Below are 20,127 nucleotides of genomic sequence, written 5' to 3' on the forward strand. Positions count from 1 at the left end.
GAGAAAAGAGAATTATGTTTATAGAAGTGGTCATTTCTCCATTACTGCTATGGTCTGAATGTTTCTCTCTCCCTAAATTCATGAAATGATATCCTAATGCCCAAGGTGATGATATAAGGAAACGGGGCCTTTGGGAGGTGATTAGGTCAGGAGAGTGCAGCCCTCAGGTCTCTCAAAATCTGTGATTTTACAAGCTAGACTCTACAAAATTCTGCTAATTTTTAATGAATTTAAACATTATTAAATAGAATAACTTAGTCTATTTGGACTACTATAACAAAATAACCCAGACTGGGCATCTTGTAAACAGATACTTACTTCTCACAATTCTGAAGGCTGGAAGTTCAAGATCAATGTTACAGCTGATCAGTTGAGTTCCTTCTTCCAGGTTCCAGACTTCTTACATTCTCACATGGTTGAAAGAGTGAACTATCTCCCTGTGGCCTCTTGTATAATAACTCTAATCTCATTCATGAGTACTCCATGTTAATGATCTCATCACCTCCCAAATGCCCCATATTTTTATATCATCACCTTGGGATTAGGTTTCAACATATGACTTGTGGGAAGGGGAGGGGGCACAGACATACAGACCATAGCATGGAGCCATTCTAGAATATAACAAAGTAGTTTCAAGAAGACATAGATTTTTTGTCTAGTAATGAGGACAGGGAGGCCTGGCGTGCTGTAATTCATGGGGTTGCAAAGAGTCAGACATGACTGAGCAACTGAACTGAACTGAACTGAATGCAAAAAATGCCATTGATAATTTGATAGGATATTGCATTGAATATGCAGATTGTTTTGGGCAGTGTAGTCATTTTTTTTATAATATTGATTCTTTAAATCCAAGAACATGATATATCTTTTCATCTGCTTATGTCATCTTCAATTTCTTTCATCAGGGTCTTATAGTTTTCATAGTACAGGTCTTTTGCCTCCTTGTGTGTGTTAGTTGCTCAGTCGTGTCCGACTCTTTGTGACCCCCATGGACTGGAGCCCACCAGGCTCCTTTGTCCATGGGATTCTCCAGGCAAGAATACTGGAGTGGGTTGCCATTTCCTTAGGTAGGTTTATTCCTTGGTAGTTTATTCTTTTTGATATGACAGTGAATAGGATTGTTTCCTTGTTAGTATATAGAAATGAAAGAGGTATCTTTTTATCAATTTTGTATCCTGCAGCTTTACTGAATTCATTTATGAGCTCTAATAGCATTCTCTGTGTATAGTGTTATCTTTGTATGAAGACACAGTTCAGTTAGGTCACTCAATCGTGTCCTACTCTTTGTGACCCCATGAATTGCAGCACACCAGGCCTCCTGTCCATCACCAACTCCCAGAGTCCACTCAAACCCACGTCCATTGAGTCGGTGATGCCATCCAATCATCTCATCCTCTGTCGTCCCCCTCTCCTCTTCTCAATCTTTCCCAGCATCAGGGTCTTTTCACATGAGTCAGCTCTTCACATCAGGTAGCCAAAGTATTAGAGTTTCAGCTTCAAAATCAGTCCTACCAATGAACACCCAGGACTGATCTCCTTTAGGATGGACTGGTTGGATCTCCTTACAGTCCAAGAGACTCTCAAGAGTCTTCTGCAACACCACAGTTCAAAAGCATCAATTCTTTGGCGCTCAGCTTTCTTTATAGTCCAACTCTCACATCCATACTTGACCACTGGAAAAACCATAGCCTTGACTAGTCAGACTTTTTTGACAAAGTGATGTCTCTGCTTTTTAATATGCTGTCTATGCTGGTGATATCTTTCCTTCCAAGGAGTAAACGTCTTTTAATTTCATGGCTGCAATCACCATCTGCAGTGATTTTGGACCCCAGAAAACACAAAAAAACCTCAAATAGCCAAAGGAACCTTGAGAAAGACAAATGGAACAGGAGGAATCAGGCTCCCTGATTTCAGACTATACTGTAAAGTGACAGTAAATAATAATAATAATAATAATAATATGATACTGGCACAAAGACAGACTTATAAATCAATGTAACAGGATGGAAAGCCCAAACATGAACTCATATACCTATGATCAATTAATCTATAACAAAGGAGACAGGATATACAATGGAGACAAGACAGTCTCTTCAATAAGTAGCACTGGGAAAAACTAGAGAGCTCTGTGTAAATAAACAAAATTAGAACATTCTCTGACACTATACACAAATGTTAAACTCAAAATGGATTAAAGACCTAAATGTAAGACCAGATACTATAAAACTCTTAGAGGAAAACATAGGAAGAATGCACTTTTTCATAAATCACAGCAGATAACTTTTTGGATTCACCCCTTAGGTAATGGAAATAAAAAATAGAGTCTTATTAAACTTAAGAACTTTTCCACAGCAAAGGAAACCATAAGTGAAACAAAAGACAAGCTACAGAATAGGAGAAAATATTGGCAAATGAAGTGACCAACAAGGGCTTAAGCTCCAAAATATACAAACAGCTCATGCAGGTCAATATCATAAAAACAAACAACCCAATCCAAAAATAGGCAGAAGATCTAAATAGACATATTTTTTTTCCAAAGAAGACATACAGAGATGGCCAAGAAGCACATGTAAAGGTGCTCAACATTCTTAATATTAGAGAAATGCAAATTAGAAATACAATGGAGTATCACTTCACAGAGGTCAGAATGTCTACAAACAGCAAATGCTGGAAAGGGTATGGAGAAAAGGGAACCCTCCTATTCTGTTGGTGGCAATGTAAATTGGTATAGCCAGTATGTAGTACGGTGGTTCCTTAAAAAAAAAAAAAAAAAAACAGAGGCAGCATATGATTCAGCTATCCTACTCCTGGGCATATATCCAGAGAAAGCTATAATTTGAAAAGAAACATGCACTCCAAAGTTCATTGCAGCATTATTTATAAAAAACAAGACATGGAAGTAACCTAAAATGTCCATCAAAGAGGAATGTATAAAAATGTGATACGTATATACAATGGAATGTTACTCAGCCATTAAAAAGACTGAAATATTGCCATTTGATACAATATAGATGGACCTAGGGACTGTGATATACTGAGTGAAATTTGAAAAAGACAAATATCATGATATCAGCTACATGTGAAATCTAAAAGAAATGATACAAATGAGCTTATATACAGAACACATACACAACACTGTAAATCAACTATAAAAGTAAAGTGAAGTTGCTCAGTCGTGTTCGACTCTTTGCAACCCCATGGACTGTAGCCTCCAGGTTCCTCTGTCCATGGGATTTTCCAGGCAATAGTACTGGAGTGGATTGCCTTTTCCTTCTCCAGGGAATCTTCCCAACCCAGGGACTGAACCCAGGTCAATCTTGTAGACAGACACTTTACCATCTGCGCCACCAGGGAAGTCAAATATACTCCTATATAAATTAAAAGAACATGTCAGCTTCTCATTTTTACAGGTGAGAGCACTGAGATCAAAGCTTCACAAAGTTATATATGTGTGTATATTTATTATACTATATATATGTAATTGAAATAGGAAATGGCAACCCACTTCAGTATTATTGCCTGGAAAATTACATAAGCAGAGGAGCCTGATGAGTTACAGTCCATGGGGTCACAAAGGGTAGAACACAACTTAGCGACTGAGCATGAGCACATATGTAATAAACACACACATATATACATATTAGCGGCAAAGTTGGGATGAAAAATGAGGGTCTTGTCTGGAATCCTGACCCTTTTGCTTCTCACTCTGGTGCTGCTTTCCATCCCCCAGAGAATGGGGCATCACAATACTCATTTTCTAAAGAGAACTGTTAGAGAATTACAAAGAATAAGAATTTTCAAAGAAAAATATAGGAAAGCAGTACCATTTTAACCTTGTCAAGTTACTGAAAGCATAAGAAAGAATATTTACATTTCAAAATAAATGTTTGTGTTAAGAATGATGTTATAGAATGGGAGTATGGAAGTCATTTACTTTTTCAAAACATAGATGGACTGCATTGAACTTTTCACTTTTTTACCATATCAGGGTTTATTGGTGTGTAATTACAGGTCCCTGCCAGATTCTATCAATTAGTATTTTCTGTTCTAGTATGAGTTGATCCTGTTGTATAGAGGATGTGTCTGGCAAAAAGGAGTTACAGAAGATATATTTTTAAGTCATCTTTAAAAGGTGACTTTTAAAGCAAATTGATACTGATCTCTATTTCTCTTGCTGTTTTTGCTGTTATTATTTTCATTTAAAAGCTACAAAAACATGAACTTAAACTAGATTTATGTACTAAAGCCACCCCTAGCCAATTTAGGTCTTTGATAATTTTCTTTAGCAATACCAAAATACAAAGGCACATAACATCTTCTGTTATGAAGATATAACAGTATAATTATTCAAATTCTCTTACTTCTTATCATGTTTATATGGCTTAACACAACTGTCTTATTTTAAGCAAGAGTTCTAATGGGCCGAGTTGTTTTAGAGAGAAAAAACAGTTTGGTGTTGAAGATTATTGCTGAATCATTGTTTCATTTTATGTCTGTGGTGTCAGCAAGTACCATGGTAATAAGTTCTTTAAAATATTTCTAGGTAAGGATATAGTGAATGCTTTCTCAATCTAAGCATACTAGGGCATTTTGCAATATATTTATCACACAAGTATGACTGCTTTAAAGTATTAACAGTCACTGCAATGTGTGGCTATTCCTATGTCACCTCTTTTCAACTGTTCCCCAAGTGTCTGAACCTGTTTGAAATCTGCACAGTCATGTTTACATCTCCTTTCTTTATAATTCAGCATTGCAGAGCAGAGAAATTCATGGTTCTGTTTCAAGGAATTACTGTTTTGTTATAATGTTCAAATAATGGTCTGCTAAAGATTTTCTTGTAAAAGAAAAAGAGGTCCACTCTCCTACTATCAAGGTCATTACTAAACTCTGTGCCTTCAGTTTAAAAGCACAGAGATGCCATCTAGCAGCCACCCTCAGGAATTTCCTATACAGAAATAGTCCTTTCTCTGCAATAATTGAATTCTTACAAGCTTTAGGTTTTTCTTTATTTATTGAATGAATGATGATTTGGCACATTGCCTGTAGTTCAGATACTCCATTACAAGCGAAATTATTTGATAGCTTATAAAATAAGCAAAGTGATACACCCATGAGTTTTTCTAAATGGAATTGGAAAGTTGTTAATAAGATTTTAATTAAGAAAACATAATTCTCATGATTTTTTTGGAGAGGAAAATCGATAATCTCTCTATGTAAAATACAAATAATTGATTAGTATTGAATTGCCTTCCTTTGCTGAAAGAAAATACTAATCTTATCGATTTCCTGGTATATTAAATGAGAGAAAAGGAAGTAAATGCATGCTAAAAGTAAGTTCATCCTATGATAATAAATGTGTTTTTTTCTTAATTTAAATATAAAATTGACTTTCAAGTAATTTATCTTACCATAAGATGGCGATATCTAAGTACTTTATAAAGTCATATATGATCTATAAGTTTCAATCTCAGGAAGAATATTATAAACATAAATATAATATAGTCTTCTATGAAGTAGAATTGGTACTATTGTTAAAAGGCCTTTTATTCCAGATAAATTAATATATAATAAGCATGCTCCAAAATTTAGTTCTCCAATATTTGAAATATGTAATAATCTTCTACCTAAAAAATGTCTATTCTGTTTTAATAGCTCTCCTATTTTGCCAGTTTGTGTGTATCCATGCATGATTTATATTAGTATAAATGTAAAATGTAATAATAGAGAAGAATACTTAAATGGATTTATTTAAAAATATGATTTTGAAATATATCAGCCCTTACAGGTTAATATATTAAAAAGTTAGCTATTTAGAATTTTTGTATGTTTAAGTTTCATCACTTAATTATTACTTATTTGTCCATAAACTGGTCTTATGTGCTATTGTATTATTAGAATTTAATTTTGATTTTACCAAACAATTTGCATTATGGATGCTTATTTTATTATCCAAAATATATAGTTAGTAAAAAAAATAACATTTGATATAATTTCTATTTCATAGCCTAATTGATAATCATTCTGAGAATTCAGTGGTAACATCTGTGATTTTGGAGAGGAGAGATGATATAGTTTGGTGATTCTTAAAAGTTTGATAAAACATAACATGTTCACTTTTTTAAAGCAAAATGTCTCTACTGTCCAAAGACTTGACAACATTAAAATCACTTGCTATGAGCATTTTAATATTCTCTATATTGTCATATATGGTATAGAACAAATACCCATCTGGTGTTCTTTGCACACTGTATTGCAATATCTAGAAGCTGAAAAGTACAGTTTGAAAAGTTAATGTATGACTTTTCTTTCCTAGATTTCTCAGCTCTGTTGTATCAAACAGCCAGAATTAAGTCTGAAGGAAAGTTTTCTGTTGTTGAAAACATGGAAATAAACATCAATACTAGAAGATCATGTTGATTAAAAATGGATCATTTACTTGGAGGATTTATCTCAGTATTTATCAGAAGCTCTTCTTTATATATTTTTAATTTGGGGAAGAATGGGAAAGGGAAATGAAGATATTTATGCATTAAAGATATAAAAGTCAAATGAACATGCAGTTGTTAGTAAAACTCTGCATTATAAAATCATTTTAAAGAATTAAAAAAGTTTACTTTAAGTCCAGTGATATTTTTATGTAATAACTCAGTGATTAGCTTTGCTTTTTAAAAATGTATTACCAAGAATATTCCAAATGAACTATATAATAGAATATATTCAGAGCTGTAATGAACATAATGCATTGAGAGTGGCAAAGTATACCATAAATCCGGAGAAAAAAATGAAAAAAAAAAAATGAACGCAAAATCAGCACTTCGTACCTGGATGTGAAATGCTTTAAAGCTATATCTTGGTGTATGAAATATTCCGTTAAGATCATTAAGACAATATACTGCATGAAAATTTCACAGTGTCAATATCAGCATAACCATAACTTTAAAAGAAAATTATTTTATTCTAATCAGGTCTTTAAATATGAAAAGTGTCCAGAAATAATTATAAGTATGTATGACACGATTCTAAATTTTCACTATGTACTGATTTAGGCCTAGAAATATTCAGTCAACCACAATATTAGGCTATGCTTAGTTCTATTCAATTGTGAAAAGAAACAATTTCTCTGCACTATATGGTTATTTTAAAATAACTTTACTATATTCAAAAATATAACTTTGTAACATCACATCATTTTTTGTATTATGTCAAATTATTCTTAACCAGTTAAATAAAATAGTTTTGGAAACTGTATTTCCTTACTCCTTTTACTAGATGCCTTGTATCTTATTCCAGATAATTACAATTTTATTAGAATGCTGATGCTCTCAAATTATCTCACTTTATCCTCAACACTTTTCTTATATACTACTGAAAATATTTCTCCATGTTTTCTGACTTTTTATCAAAAGAGGTTAGCGTTCACTTTAATTTCCAGTACTGGATAATTTGCAGAGTTAACAGCTCCGAGAGGGCACATCCTTCCTATTCCACTCCTTAGTTTCAAAGGTTTCTTACTTCCTGTTTCTTAACACTGGTAATCAGAACTTCCTCAGTGCTCTGTAATTTCCTTAATGAAAAGAAAGAAACAAACACAAGCCCCTTTGCCCAGTGCCTCTCAGCCATGGCAGAGAGTAGAGCTCTGCTGCTCTGCCCTGCGTGCTACCAGCAGCATCCCAAATGTTTTGGACACAAACTGCAGCACGTCTGCTACGGGAGTATTATTGACCAGAATCAGCTGGAAAACGCTTCTCTCCTTTCAACAAAGAAACGGTTCACATCTCCTAAACATGATTACAAACTGCATCATTTTAACTGCTAACTCTTTTGCATTACCCGTCCGACTTCAGAAGAGAACGTTAAGCCCTTGGATATCAAATAAGCTAAATTCTCCGGAGAGCCGCATTGCCCGCTGCCGATACACGTTACATTCGCTCCTGGTCCCTCCCCCACCTCTCCAGGACTCTACCTTGAGGAGCTATTCTTTGGGTAGTTCACCTTGTTATCTTCCGAGCAGTGGGATACGCCAGGCATCACAGGATTGCTAGAAAAGCTGTCTTTAATGTTTCTTTTCCTATTTTTTTTTTGCATAATTAAATGCATTTTTGGCCGGTCTGTTACATATTGCACATTTATTTCAAACAAGAGTTAAAATATTGCCCGTACCTTGGAAGGATCTAATCCAGCAAGCAAAGACAGCAGCAGGAGATTGAGTAGGTTGGACGTCGCCTGCATTCTGATCTGCGTTTTTGCCCCCTCTTTACTCTTTTATGTAGCCACTCCACTCTCACTGCAGAGACCTTTCCTTCGTCAGTTGCACTTTCTGCCTGCCAGTCAGAGCAGAGTGGAGAAAGAGGCAGTGGCAGGAGCGGTAGCAGTAGCAACAGCAGCGACAGCAGTAGCGGCAGCAGCGGCAGCCGCCCTGGGGGGCGATCATTCCGCAGGCATTCTCAGAGCTGGGAGTCCGGGAGTTCTAGGGGTGGGTTGAGCTGCAGTGGCGCTGACCGAGGTGCTGAAGCGCCTTCAAGCCTCACGCCCCAATTTACCCTCTCTCCCGCGGCTATCTAGCCAGCCCACCTCAAAAGTTTTGACCCAAGAAAAAGATAAAGGGAGCAACTGCTGAGAGAGGTGTGGAGACCTGGACAACGGATATGACATCACTACAGCTCCTGGGGGCTTGGGGAGATATTTTGCGAGGAATTTGTTAACCAAACAAGAATTGACTCTCCTATTCCAGTTCAGCATTTGCTGGCATCTTCATCTGCAGAGTAGTCAGCTAGATAAAGGATTATGAAACAAGTAGTGCCTGAAATTGTCTCCTGTCATTTACAGAGGACCTGATACCATATTTAGTCCTTTAAAGAAAGTTTGCAATGCAGACTATTAATGTGTATTTTCTTCTCAAAGCACACAGTCTGTAGCTATTATATATGCATATATAATATATTTGGTTAGGAATTCGTGTGTTTTTAATCTATTTAGGGCTTTTGATCGTCTGAAAATGCTATCATAAATAAATGAAGAGGCTTTTTTTTAAACTTGTAAATGAGATATTCTACTGGTGACCCTATACACCTGAAATTTCAGCCCCTCATACGCAGTCATTCCCAGAAAAATATCCTTGTCAATCTGATTGTGTTTATGCCTGAGGTAGAATTCAGTGATGGATGGACAGTGGGATGGGAAAAGCATTATTTCTAAGCTTCCAAATACTTGTTTTCTAGAGCTCAAGAAAACAGGCAGACTAGCTGCCTCATAGGAGCAGAGAGAGAATAAATGACAAACTAAATCTCTCATATACCCTGAGACATTTAACTGTACTCAAAAAGCTTTGTTTTTGTAGCTGGAAAAAGTAAATGTTTTCCATAGGATAAAAAGATGGGGAAGAGTTGACAACCACTCTCTCATACAACTTTGCCTTTAATACGACTTAAGTTATGTTTTCTGTTGATTTTTCTAGAAGTTGTATTTCTTAAGAATTACAGTATATGAACTGGAAATATGAGCATTTATTCTACATTAAAGAGTAGATAAATTGTTTGAGACATCAGACACATACTGTGTATAAAATCTCTAAAAACTTTTACTGAAGACTTCTTTAATTAGGGAAATCTTTATTAGGATTCAAATACTTTTCAAAGTTATAATCCCTAAGGATTTGCATCATATTATACCTGTTTTTATCCTGATATTGTGAATATGTGTGCATGTGTGTATGATACCTTAAGGCTTTTTTTTTTCCTATGGAAAGTAATAAGAAATAAATTTTAAAATTTATTTTGAAGAGATGTATTTAAAAAAGAGACTGCAGAATAACAGAAAGGAAGTGGAATTATTTTAGGGTTTTTAGTTTAATAATAACCCTGACAATCAACCACAGATTGAAATTTCCATTATTTCCTAGCCTAAACAGAAAATTGAACTTTTCTATGGAGGTAATAGATAAAAATTCAGAATTATGACTGACACTCTTTGGAATAATTTTCTAGAGCATGTTTAAGGTTGTTTTTCTCTTTTTACATTTGTTTCTTTATCCATCTATCAAAGGTAAATCAGTATAGAGTATTTTTCAGTGATCCATATAATAAAAATTATTGGAAATTTTATTCTGCACCCATTTTCAAACCTCTCAAATCACTGCACAATTTAAAAATGACCTTTTAGAGGTACAGTAGCTTGGTGGTTATAATAGTGCATTTTTATTACCTGTAGTTAATACAACATGATTGTTTGATTGTTGTTACACATGCTTTACTCTCTTCTCAAAATATCTTCTGCAGATTTTTTCAATCTCCACCTCTCAGTAGTCAGTGCAGCATGGTTATTTTGAGTACAGGAAGCTGTATTTAACAGGCACACAAAATATGAAAACCATCATGTCAATTTTTATCACCTCAAGATCGACTGCTATTCTTTTAATGATATCAGTGTTTTCTTCTGGGAATAAAAATTATTCTGATCTCATATATGTTTCACAATATTAATGACTGTACAAGAACTCCTACATAAGCACATTTTTTCCTTTCAACTCTATTTCCCTTTATTCCATGGTACTGAAATTTCATTTGTAAGAAGCAGTTAAGAAGACAAATTCCATGCAAACGTGATACAAGATGGTAATATTTTAATATTTGAAGTAAACAATGGATGATAATTGTATTACAGATGAAAAGAGATGATTTTAGCATATATAAAACATACTTTCTATAAGAGAAGCTTATCCTTGTGTAGAGAACACTCAAGCTCATTAATAAACCAAAAATTATTGAACATGCCACTGAAAAGCAAAAGCTGCTAAACATAAGCAATAGTCTACTACTACCTCTGTCTTTAAAAATAAATAAACCTGTACATTTTTCTAAAACATAACTCTATTGTTTTTGTTAGTCATTTGTTGGGTAGTAAAGCTTTCTTATAGTTCCATAAGTCAGTATGACAATATTGTAGGCCACATCATATGTACATAGCAATTCATACAGCATTCCTCCTTTTTAGAAAGTCCATGAAACTCCTTATATATTGTGTCCTACATGAGAAAATATTTGATATTTATGTATCTAATTGAAGTTGATCTTCTATATTTACAATGGGTATAAAATTGCTTTGAAATTTATAAAGTGCTTTAAAAATTTTTAGCCAGTATTATCTACAGGGCTTCCCTAGTGGCTCACATAGTAGAGAATCCACCTGCAATGCAGAAGACCTGGTTTTGATCCCTGGTTCAGGAAGATCTCCTGGAGAAGGGAATGTCTACCCACTCCAGTATTCTTGCGTGGGGAATTCCATGGACAGAGGAGCCTGATGGGCTACAGTCTATAAGATCACAAAGAGTTAGACATGGCTGAACAACTAACACTTTCACTTTCGTCTACGAAGTCACACGTAAAAATAAGTTTATATTGTTCATGTACACATGCAGAATAAAGAATAAAACTTTTAAAAAATGTATGTCTGTGTTACATATGTAAGTTCTTAATAATATGGATTATATTGTTAGCTATTTTATGTGTTAGTATTTTGATAAGAAACTTGTATGATATGCTTCTTTCATATACATTTATACTGTTTCAGCATTCCAGAGATGTTTCATTATGCTAAGAAATGCTGTTCCCTACTTTGATTTTTATCTGTCATTTAATACTGATGACATAGTTATTTTAGAAAAACACTTTTAAAAAGGGTTATCCTACAGTAATCTTGTAGTTATATAAACTCTTGAGAAATATTTCACCTTTCTTTATATAAATGAAAACGGTCTTTGATTCATTTCCTAAGGTCCTTTACCTAGCAGAATATTGTCACATTTTTATGTTTTGCTCTCTTCTCTTTTATTCTCTTGAGGTACCTTTCCTTTTCTTGCTTTTAAGTCTTTCCCATCTAGATCCCCTACCCTTCCTAACTAGTCTATCAAAATAGTACCTTAATTATTCTCTATTTATTATTTACTATATTAATATTTACTGTCTGTCCCTTTTATTGTCCCTTCTTCCACAAGGAAGTGTTCTGCTCTAAATCTATCACCTAGAGTAGTTCTTGGGGCCTGGTAGCCAGTTAATCATTAATGGGTTAGTGAATTAGTGAATTTCCAGTCCTAATTCCTCCATGCATACTTATATAGCCAAGATTTGCTGGATGTCTCTAACTTTACTTACAGGAACTTCAAACTCAGTGAGTCAAACTTATATTTTCCCTCAATCATATTAATTTTCAGCACATTTTTCTTTCCATTTCAGAGCAAGAAGAATGGAAGTCACACTTGATTCCTCCCTCATCTTTATCCCTGCATTCAATCCATCAAAAATGCTGTTAAATGTTCTCCATAATATCTCTGAAGTCCTTCCTACTTCTCCATGTATACTTAGGTCAAGGTCTTATTTTATATGATCTGAATTATTACAGTGATTTATTTCCCTCACTTTACCATAAGTATTCTTTTCTCTTTTACTTTTTTTTTTTTTTAATCCATACAGTAGTGGTTAAGAGGGTTACTTCCTCTCTCTCCAAGCAGCTCTGCACATTAAGAATCAAGTCTCCTCCAGTCACTCTGTGACCTTAGTTTATCTTCTATCTGTGTGGCAGAGGAAAAGATAGGGTCAAGTCTTTCTCTTTTAAGGCACATCATTTCTTCTCTCATCTCACTAGGCAGAATTTAGCCACATGGCCATAGTTCTCTGATGAAATCTGGATTTTGAGTCTTTCTTCTGGGAAGCCATGAATTGAAGACTGGGCATTCTGGTATTTGTTCTGTAGGTTGGAAATCCAGATTTGGTGTTAGGTAAGGGTCTGCTTCCTGGTCGTTATACAGATGAGCATCTTCTTGTGTCTGCCAAATGATCCCTATTGCAAGGATTCAACTCTGTCAGAGGCATTGTCTGTCTTCTACTTCAATCTGCAATTTATTATCCCCATATGGTTGATTTAAAGACTAACTTGGCCATGCTATTTCTCAGATTAAAGGCCTTCAACATCTCGCTATCTTCTATACAATCAAATGCGAGCTCCTTAAAATGACTAATCCAGGTCCCTGCATAATATGGTATTTTGCCTTTTCTCCAGTCTTTTCTAACCATTGTCTCCCAATAATTGAGTAAAATTTAATTTTTGTAGTTCCCTTAACATTCTTCCTCTCTTAAAGAGGACATAGAAGACCATTAAACATCTTTAATGGCATTTCTTTTGCCTAAACCATTCTTACAGAGGTGTTAGTTTCTTGATTTCCCAACCCCAAATAAGGATAGGGGCAGGGTAGTAACTTGGTGATAGAACCTGGAACTCCAATTTGTGTTACCTTAGCCCCATGAGGCTACTAGAAGGTCTGCTAAGTTTCTCAGCCTCCATGTAGACTCTTCTGAAGATGGCAGATGCTTTGAATGAAAATGTAGTCATTTTCATCAAGAGAGAGGAGAGAGGAGTGATGAGTCATCTCACAGCTAGTCTTGGCAAGATATTCAAAATGGCTCACTCACATGGTTGCAGTTTTGCTGGCTGGGAGTCAATTGCTCCGGTGGGGTTGTTGACTAGATCACCTCCATATCTCCACTTTATGTGGCTTGCATTTCATACTGCATGGTAGCTAGGTTCTGAGAGAGCATCCCAAGAACAAGTATTCTTGAAGACCTGGGCATGAACTACAAAGATTCTTATGACTCAGAAGCTCCACAGTCACATTTGTAACATCATTTTCTTAAGCAACTAACTAAAGCCAACCCAAATTCAAGGGATGGTAACTAGTCTCCATCTCCATTATGTAAATCATAATATCTGCATGTAGGGAGTAAAGAAGCTGAGAGAAGCTGTACTTGAAAATATATTTATAAAGGGATTATTTTGCACACTCATTCAAAATTCTCATGGTGCCCCTACCAATCACGAATCTGTCTGAGGTAGGATTTTGAGAATGGAATTTGATTAGGTTATTCCAGTAGGAAGGAATTGAACACCAGTATTACAGAGGACTTCTGTTTCTAGTAATGTGTGACTAGATAATTTGAACCACCCCTTTCACTGAGAAGGACTGGGAGAGCAAGGGAAATATAAATACAGCTACTTGAAGGCATTGGAAGATTATAATGACAATGACAGTGTTGAGACCATGATCTGGGAGAGTGAAAAAAGAAAAAAGCCTAGCATTTAAGACTTAAGCATTTAAGACTAAGCATTTTCATTAAGAGCATCTGCCACCTTCAGAAGAGTCTGCATGGAGACTGAAAAACTTAGCAGACCTTCTAACAGCCTCATGGGGCTAAGGTAACACAAATTGGAATTCCAGGTTCTATCACCAAGTTACTACCCTGCCCCATCCTTATTTTGGGTTGAGAAATCGAGGTACTAACACCTCTATAAGTAAAGGGGAACCTCAAATAATACAATCTTCATGAAGACCTTTATGCATAGCTTCTAACCATCCTATCTCTGACATTATATGAAGATGATACAGGATTACTTATAACAGTAGACACCTGACAAATATAATCCTATTTTGGTTCTCATCTAAACCTAAATATTTGCTTTTGTCTGTGCTTAATGATTTCCCAGACTGTGCCTGCTTTGTTAGTGGATAATTATAGGATAATTGAAATTTTTATACTTGGCATACAGAGAGGTATCTGTAATAAAAAAAATCATAAAGCAAATATATTGTGCTTTTTTTGGAGAAAGTGGGAAAATATTTGTTGGTTTTTTAATCAAGTTGAATTTGAGTTAATGAAAGGATCAAAAAAACTGCAATATAATTCAAAATGTAATAATTGTGGAAAAAATGCATACTCTGTAGATACTTTAGAGCATGTGTCATTTGTATAGAAAAAACCTTTTGTATAAATGTTAATAATAGGGAAATCAGAAAAACTGCCTAGATGTTTCTTAATAGAAAAGGAAGAAATTATTATCAATTTCTGAAATAAATTAAATGATTTAAATACATCAGCATAATAAGAGGATGAAAATAGAGTTGAAAGTAAAGGTCAAGTATGATTTATATGGGTAACATGCAATATAATATTGTCATTGTTTATAAACACCAATAAATATGAAAAATATAATGTATTTTGGAAAATAACAAGCTATATTTGCTATTGTAGGTACCCCTGAGAACAGAGGAAACAATAAAGATTTCAACATGATTAGTAATGTTTGATTTCTTTTACATATGTTATACATATATACAAACCATAAACAACAATACTACATAAACATATTATTGTATATTCTCTGTATTTTTTTAACATTTTCAAAATTAATGTGTGAAGACAGAATTAAATTTGTATGTATTAAGTAAAGGTGTCTGTGTGTGAAAGTCACTGAGTTGTATCTGATTCTTTGCGACCCCATGGACTATAGAGTCCATGGAATTCTCCAGGCCAGAATACTGGAGTTAGGTAGCTGTTCCTTTCTGCAAGGGATCTTCCCAACCCAGGAATCGAACTGGAGTCTCTCTCAATGTGGGTGGATTTTTTACCAGCTGAGCTACCAGGGAAGCCCTAAGTAAAGGTAAGCATCAAGAATCTCAGGGCATGATCTAATTAAATAATAATCTTGTAAAATTTTGTAACCACTGATGGGAAAAGTGTATAAGAATCATTTAACTTTCACATAGGTAGAATATCCAAACACCATACATGTCAATTTTCCATTTAGAAATAATTTTTCAAGTGTTAGATCATCCAAAATTGACAAAGCATACTACTGTGCTAATAACATGATAAGCCATCATATGCACACATATTCCTTAGGGAAAGAGCATCCTAAATTCTTTTTTTTTTTTTGAAATGGCTTTCATTTTTTTAAAATTTTTTATTTTATTTTATTTTATTTTTTTATTTTTTAAATTTTAAAATCTTTAATTCTTACATGCATTCCCAAACATGAACCCCCCTCCCCCCTCCCTCCCCACAACATCTCTCTGGGTTATCCCCATGCACCAGCCCCAAGCATGCTGCACCCTGCGTCAGACATAGACTAGCGATTCAGTTCTTACATGATAGTATACATGTTTTTTGTATTCTGAAGGCCTGTTTTCATGCTGCAGTGTGAAGGGGATGCTTCTGCTTTTCATCTCAGCCCTGAGCTTAGGAAATGTCTCTTTTGTCCAGAACCAGTTGACTTCTTTAGGCAAAGGACTATTTGGAATAGTAGGAAGGGGAAAAGGCTAGAGATCTAGTAAACTGAAGTGGCAGAAAATATGAATGATACCTTTTATTAATATGTATTGCTAAATAGTTATTTTCCCAATCTTGTTTTTGTTTCTTTGGTGAGCTCCTTGAATTTGGCTGTGTCATTTCACTATAATGGACCTTTGCATCTAATTAAGGTTTTATCCTGCAATGGTACTGATTGAAAAAAAAAAAAAAAAAAAAACGATGTTAAGAGGGAATATTCAAAGTATGTAGCAGATGTATCATGCACACCTGTTGAACACTTAGTTCCTGGTGGATATCCTGAGGGTTGGAAGGAAGGACAGAGATCCAAGTGAAGGTACTGAGGCAGTACATATATAGAGTGTCTGTAGGAAAATCCAGATATCTTTCACAGTATATACAATTTTTACTTTTGGCTTTGTAACTAGTATTTACATTATTAAATACTAAAAATACTAATTACTTTACCCCCATTATTATGGTTTATATACTGTATACTACCAGCCAGTTTGCCATTGACTAACTGTTAGGACTTCGGCCACCTCATGCGAAGAGTTGACTCATTGGAAAATACTTTGATGCTGGGAGGGACTGGGGGCAGGAGGAGAAGGGGATGACAGAGGATGAGATGGCTGGATGGCATCACTGACTCAATGGACGTGAGTCTGAGTGAACTCCGGGAGGTGGTGATGGACAGGGAGGCCTGGCGTGCTGCGATTCATGGGGTCACAAAGAGTCGGACACGACTGAGCGACTGAACTGAACTGAACTGAACTGAACTGAGCTGTTACGAAAGTATAGTAAAACTCAGCCATATTGCAACAAAGACTTCAAAATTTCAATTTCAAAGATACAAGTTTGCATCACTCCATGTTTAGAAAGTAGCAAGTATAGCCTGTTGTAGTGATGTGGTGCAAAGGACCAGATACATTATATTCAAATTCTCATTTTATGTCAGTGTTTCAGTCCCTGATGGGCTTGCCTCTGTACTTGCTGCACATTACCAAAATGGATATTGATTAGTCCTATTCACTCCCATCTCCTTGCATTTCCATGAGGAAGGACTTTGCCTGAGAACCATGTCTGTTCCTTCTGCCTCTCTTTATTCTTATTTCTGTGGGAGGAAAGGTGAAGTATGATTACTGAATTTGGGGGATGTCATTGGTCATGATCATTTAAACACTTTCCTCTCCTTTTCTTTGAAATATGCCTCACATATGAACTTAAGCAGCAAAAAGATCAATCAAGAAGGAGCAGTATGTAGTCTATACATGTGCCTATGGTTTTGTCGCTGTCATGTCCGACTCTTGCAAACCCATGGACTGTAGCCTGCTAGGCTCCTCTGCCCACGGGATTTCCCAGGCAAGAATACTGGAGTGGGTTGCCATTTCCTTCTTCACATATGCCTACAGAATGTGCCAATATAATTATAGGTTTTTGCAGTAATGGGACCATATAATAGTGTTTAATGGAAACACACACACACACACACACACACACCGCTTAGCCCTGACTCCAATAAGAAGACAATCTTCTCACCGCATAGCCACATCTTTGGTAGAACTAAGGAAGCAGTGAGAGCCATGAGGAGATGCACAGATATTCAATTAGATAAGGGCAACTTTCCTACATGATAGTCAACCAGTCATCTTGTTGTATTGTGTTACTTGCACTGTCATATCCGACTCTTTGCAACCCCATGGACTATAGCCTGCTACCCACTCTGTCCATGGAATTCTCCAGGCTAGAATACTGGAGTAGGTTGCAATTTCCTTCTCCAGGGGATCTTCACAACCCAGGGATTGAACCTGGGTCTCCCACATTGCAGTTAGATTCTTTACTGTCTGACCCACCAGGGAAGCCCAGGGATATGCTTAAAAGGATATGTTAGAGAAAGTCCAGGATTCGAAATTCTCTTAAAATTCAAATAGAATAAATACAGAAGAGACTGGCTATCACATTAGGGTATCTTATAGAACATTCTCACATGAGATTAAAACTTCGGAGAACAACAACGTGATCTGTAGAACCTGTGGAGAAAAGAGAGAAAATCAATAAGAATCAACTGTTTTTAAGCACTTCCATGGTGTCAGTCACCATGTTAAATCCTTAGAAGAATCATTTCACATCATCCTTACAAAACTTGTTCTGTTCTACCTTCCATTTTACAGGTAAGGGATCTGAGGCACAGTTTCTGGCTTAACTAAGATCACACATTTTGTAAGTGAAGGAATTAACGTTGAAGTCAAGTAATCTAATTCCATAAACTATACATTTCCACCTTCATTAGACTGTCTTTGATTCACATTGCACTAAATTAATGGCAGACCTATTATTACATATTTCTTGAAATTTAGTCCTCAGTTCACTATCATCAGAGTTATTTAAGATATTTATTTAAATGGTGGGTTCCTCAGTTCCACTCAAGTCCTTCTGACTTGGTATATTTAGGTTTTAACAAATTGCCTACTCATTGATCATCCATCCTAATCACTGAACAACATTTAAGTGAATTCTGATTAAAGATTCCAATATCGGAGAAGGCAATGGCACCCCACTCCATTACTCTTGCCTGGCAAATCCCATGGACAGAGGAGCCTGGTAGGCTGCAGTCCATGGGGTCACTAGGAGTCGGACATGACTGAGTGACTTCACTGTCACTTTTCACTTTCATGCATTGGAGAAGGAAGTGGCAACCCACTCCAGTGTTCTTGCCTGGAGAATCTCAGGGACGGGGGAGCCTGGTGGGCTGCCGTCTATGGGATCGCACAGAGTCGGACACGACTGAAGCAACTTAGCAGCAGTAGCAGCAGCATACCTAATGAATATACTAGAATAATCCTAATGCATATTATTAATATTTTAGGGAATTATTTGTTAAGTAAAAACAGAATAGTGCTATCATGAAATTGAATTCAGACAACTTTATATAATTGTAGTTTTTACAAGCCCCTTGTGTACAGGCACATAGACACAAAATTCTTTTGAAATCTTTTAAATCATTCTACTGTAAATTACCCAAGGGGACACAGATTGAGAGCTAAAATATTTCTTACTCCTACTAAAAGATTTCTTCTTTTTCTGTTTGATCTTGCAGGGGAAGAAAATAATTACATGTGCAGTTTAATAGGTTGTCTTTTTACACAAAAGCCATGTATGAAAGTCATCTATATTTTAGAAACAGAATCCCATATTATGCCTAACGTTTTATAACAAGTGCTTAGGTGACAAATAGGTCAGAAGTTCTACTTGGAAAATAGCAATGGAACAGGAGATATTAGGTTTTCCATTTCTAGTAACTGACACTCTCTTTTGTTTCTTTTCTTGCAGCTGCTATTTTTGCTTGTAAAAGTTCTATCATCCAGAACAGCCTCAGTAGAGGAAAAGAGGTGAGATGTCTTGAGAGAGAAATCATAACAACCAATCAACTAGTAGATCAAGTGAAAGAAGGAAAGAAAAAATTTGCTGCACTACCACAGTAGGGAGCTACCAACCATATTTTAGTGCCCATTCATATGCAAAGGAAGTAAATGGGAACAAAAATGCAGAAAACACCTCCAGCAACTCCATCTCTTCAGAGAGCTACCTAACCAATGGCCTAAGAAAGATACGGTGTTCACTGACATGTGCGATCATCAAGGGTTACACTAAATAATATAAATAAGTTAAGCCATCAGACTTTGGAACTTGGTAATGAATGGTATCAAGTTTCAGAGTAGGCAGTTCTCGCTTTGTTGGGTTGCATATAAAGGTAAAAATGACATGAAAGCTAAATCTTTGCAAAGCAATCACAATAATCAATAAGGGAATATGCTATGATTTTATGTCTTCTAAATATTTCTATCAAAACATTAAAACTTTCTTATTGATGGCTGTAAATGTATAAGGAAACAAAAATATAGCAAAACTAGTACATATTTAGTGCACTGTAATTTTTAAATGAGACTTAAAAGGATTTTATGTTTATGAAATATTATCAAGAGTACTTTGAACA

General features: G+C 35.5%; 1 protein-coding gene across 1 annotated transcript in view; it reads right to left on the minus strand.

The window, feature by feature from the left end:
• The window catches only part of OLFM3 (olfactomedin 3), a 223,012-nt gene extending 214,375 nt beyond the window's left edge, over positions 1-8,637 (minus strand). Inside the window, exon 1 of the mRNA XM_004002242.5 lies at positions 8,164-8,637. Within this exon, the coding sequence (XP_004002291.1) occupies positions 8,164-8,232 (69 nt within the window). The 5' untranslated portion in view covers positions 8,233-8,637. The remainder of the gene's footprint in view (positions 1-8,163) is intronic.
• Between the last annotated feature and the right edge of the window lie 11,490 nt (positions 8,638-20,127).

The sequence above is a fragment of the Ovis aries genome, chromosome 1 (genome assembly GCF_016772045.2).
Source record: "Ovis aries strain OAR_USU_Benz2616 breed Rambouillet chromosome 1, ARS-UI_Ramb_v3.0, whole genome shotgun sequence".
NCBI classification, from domain to species: domain Eukaryota; kingdom Metazoa; phylum Chordata; class Mammalia; order Artiodactyla; family Bovidae; genus Ovis; species Ovis aries.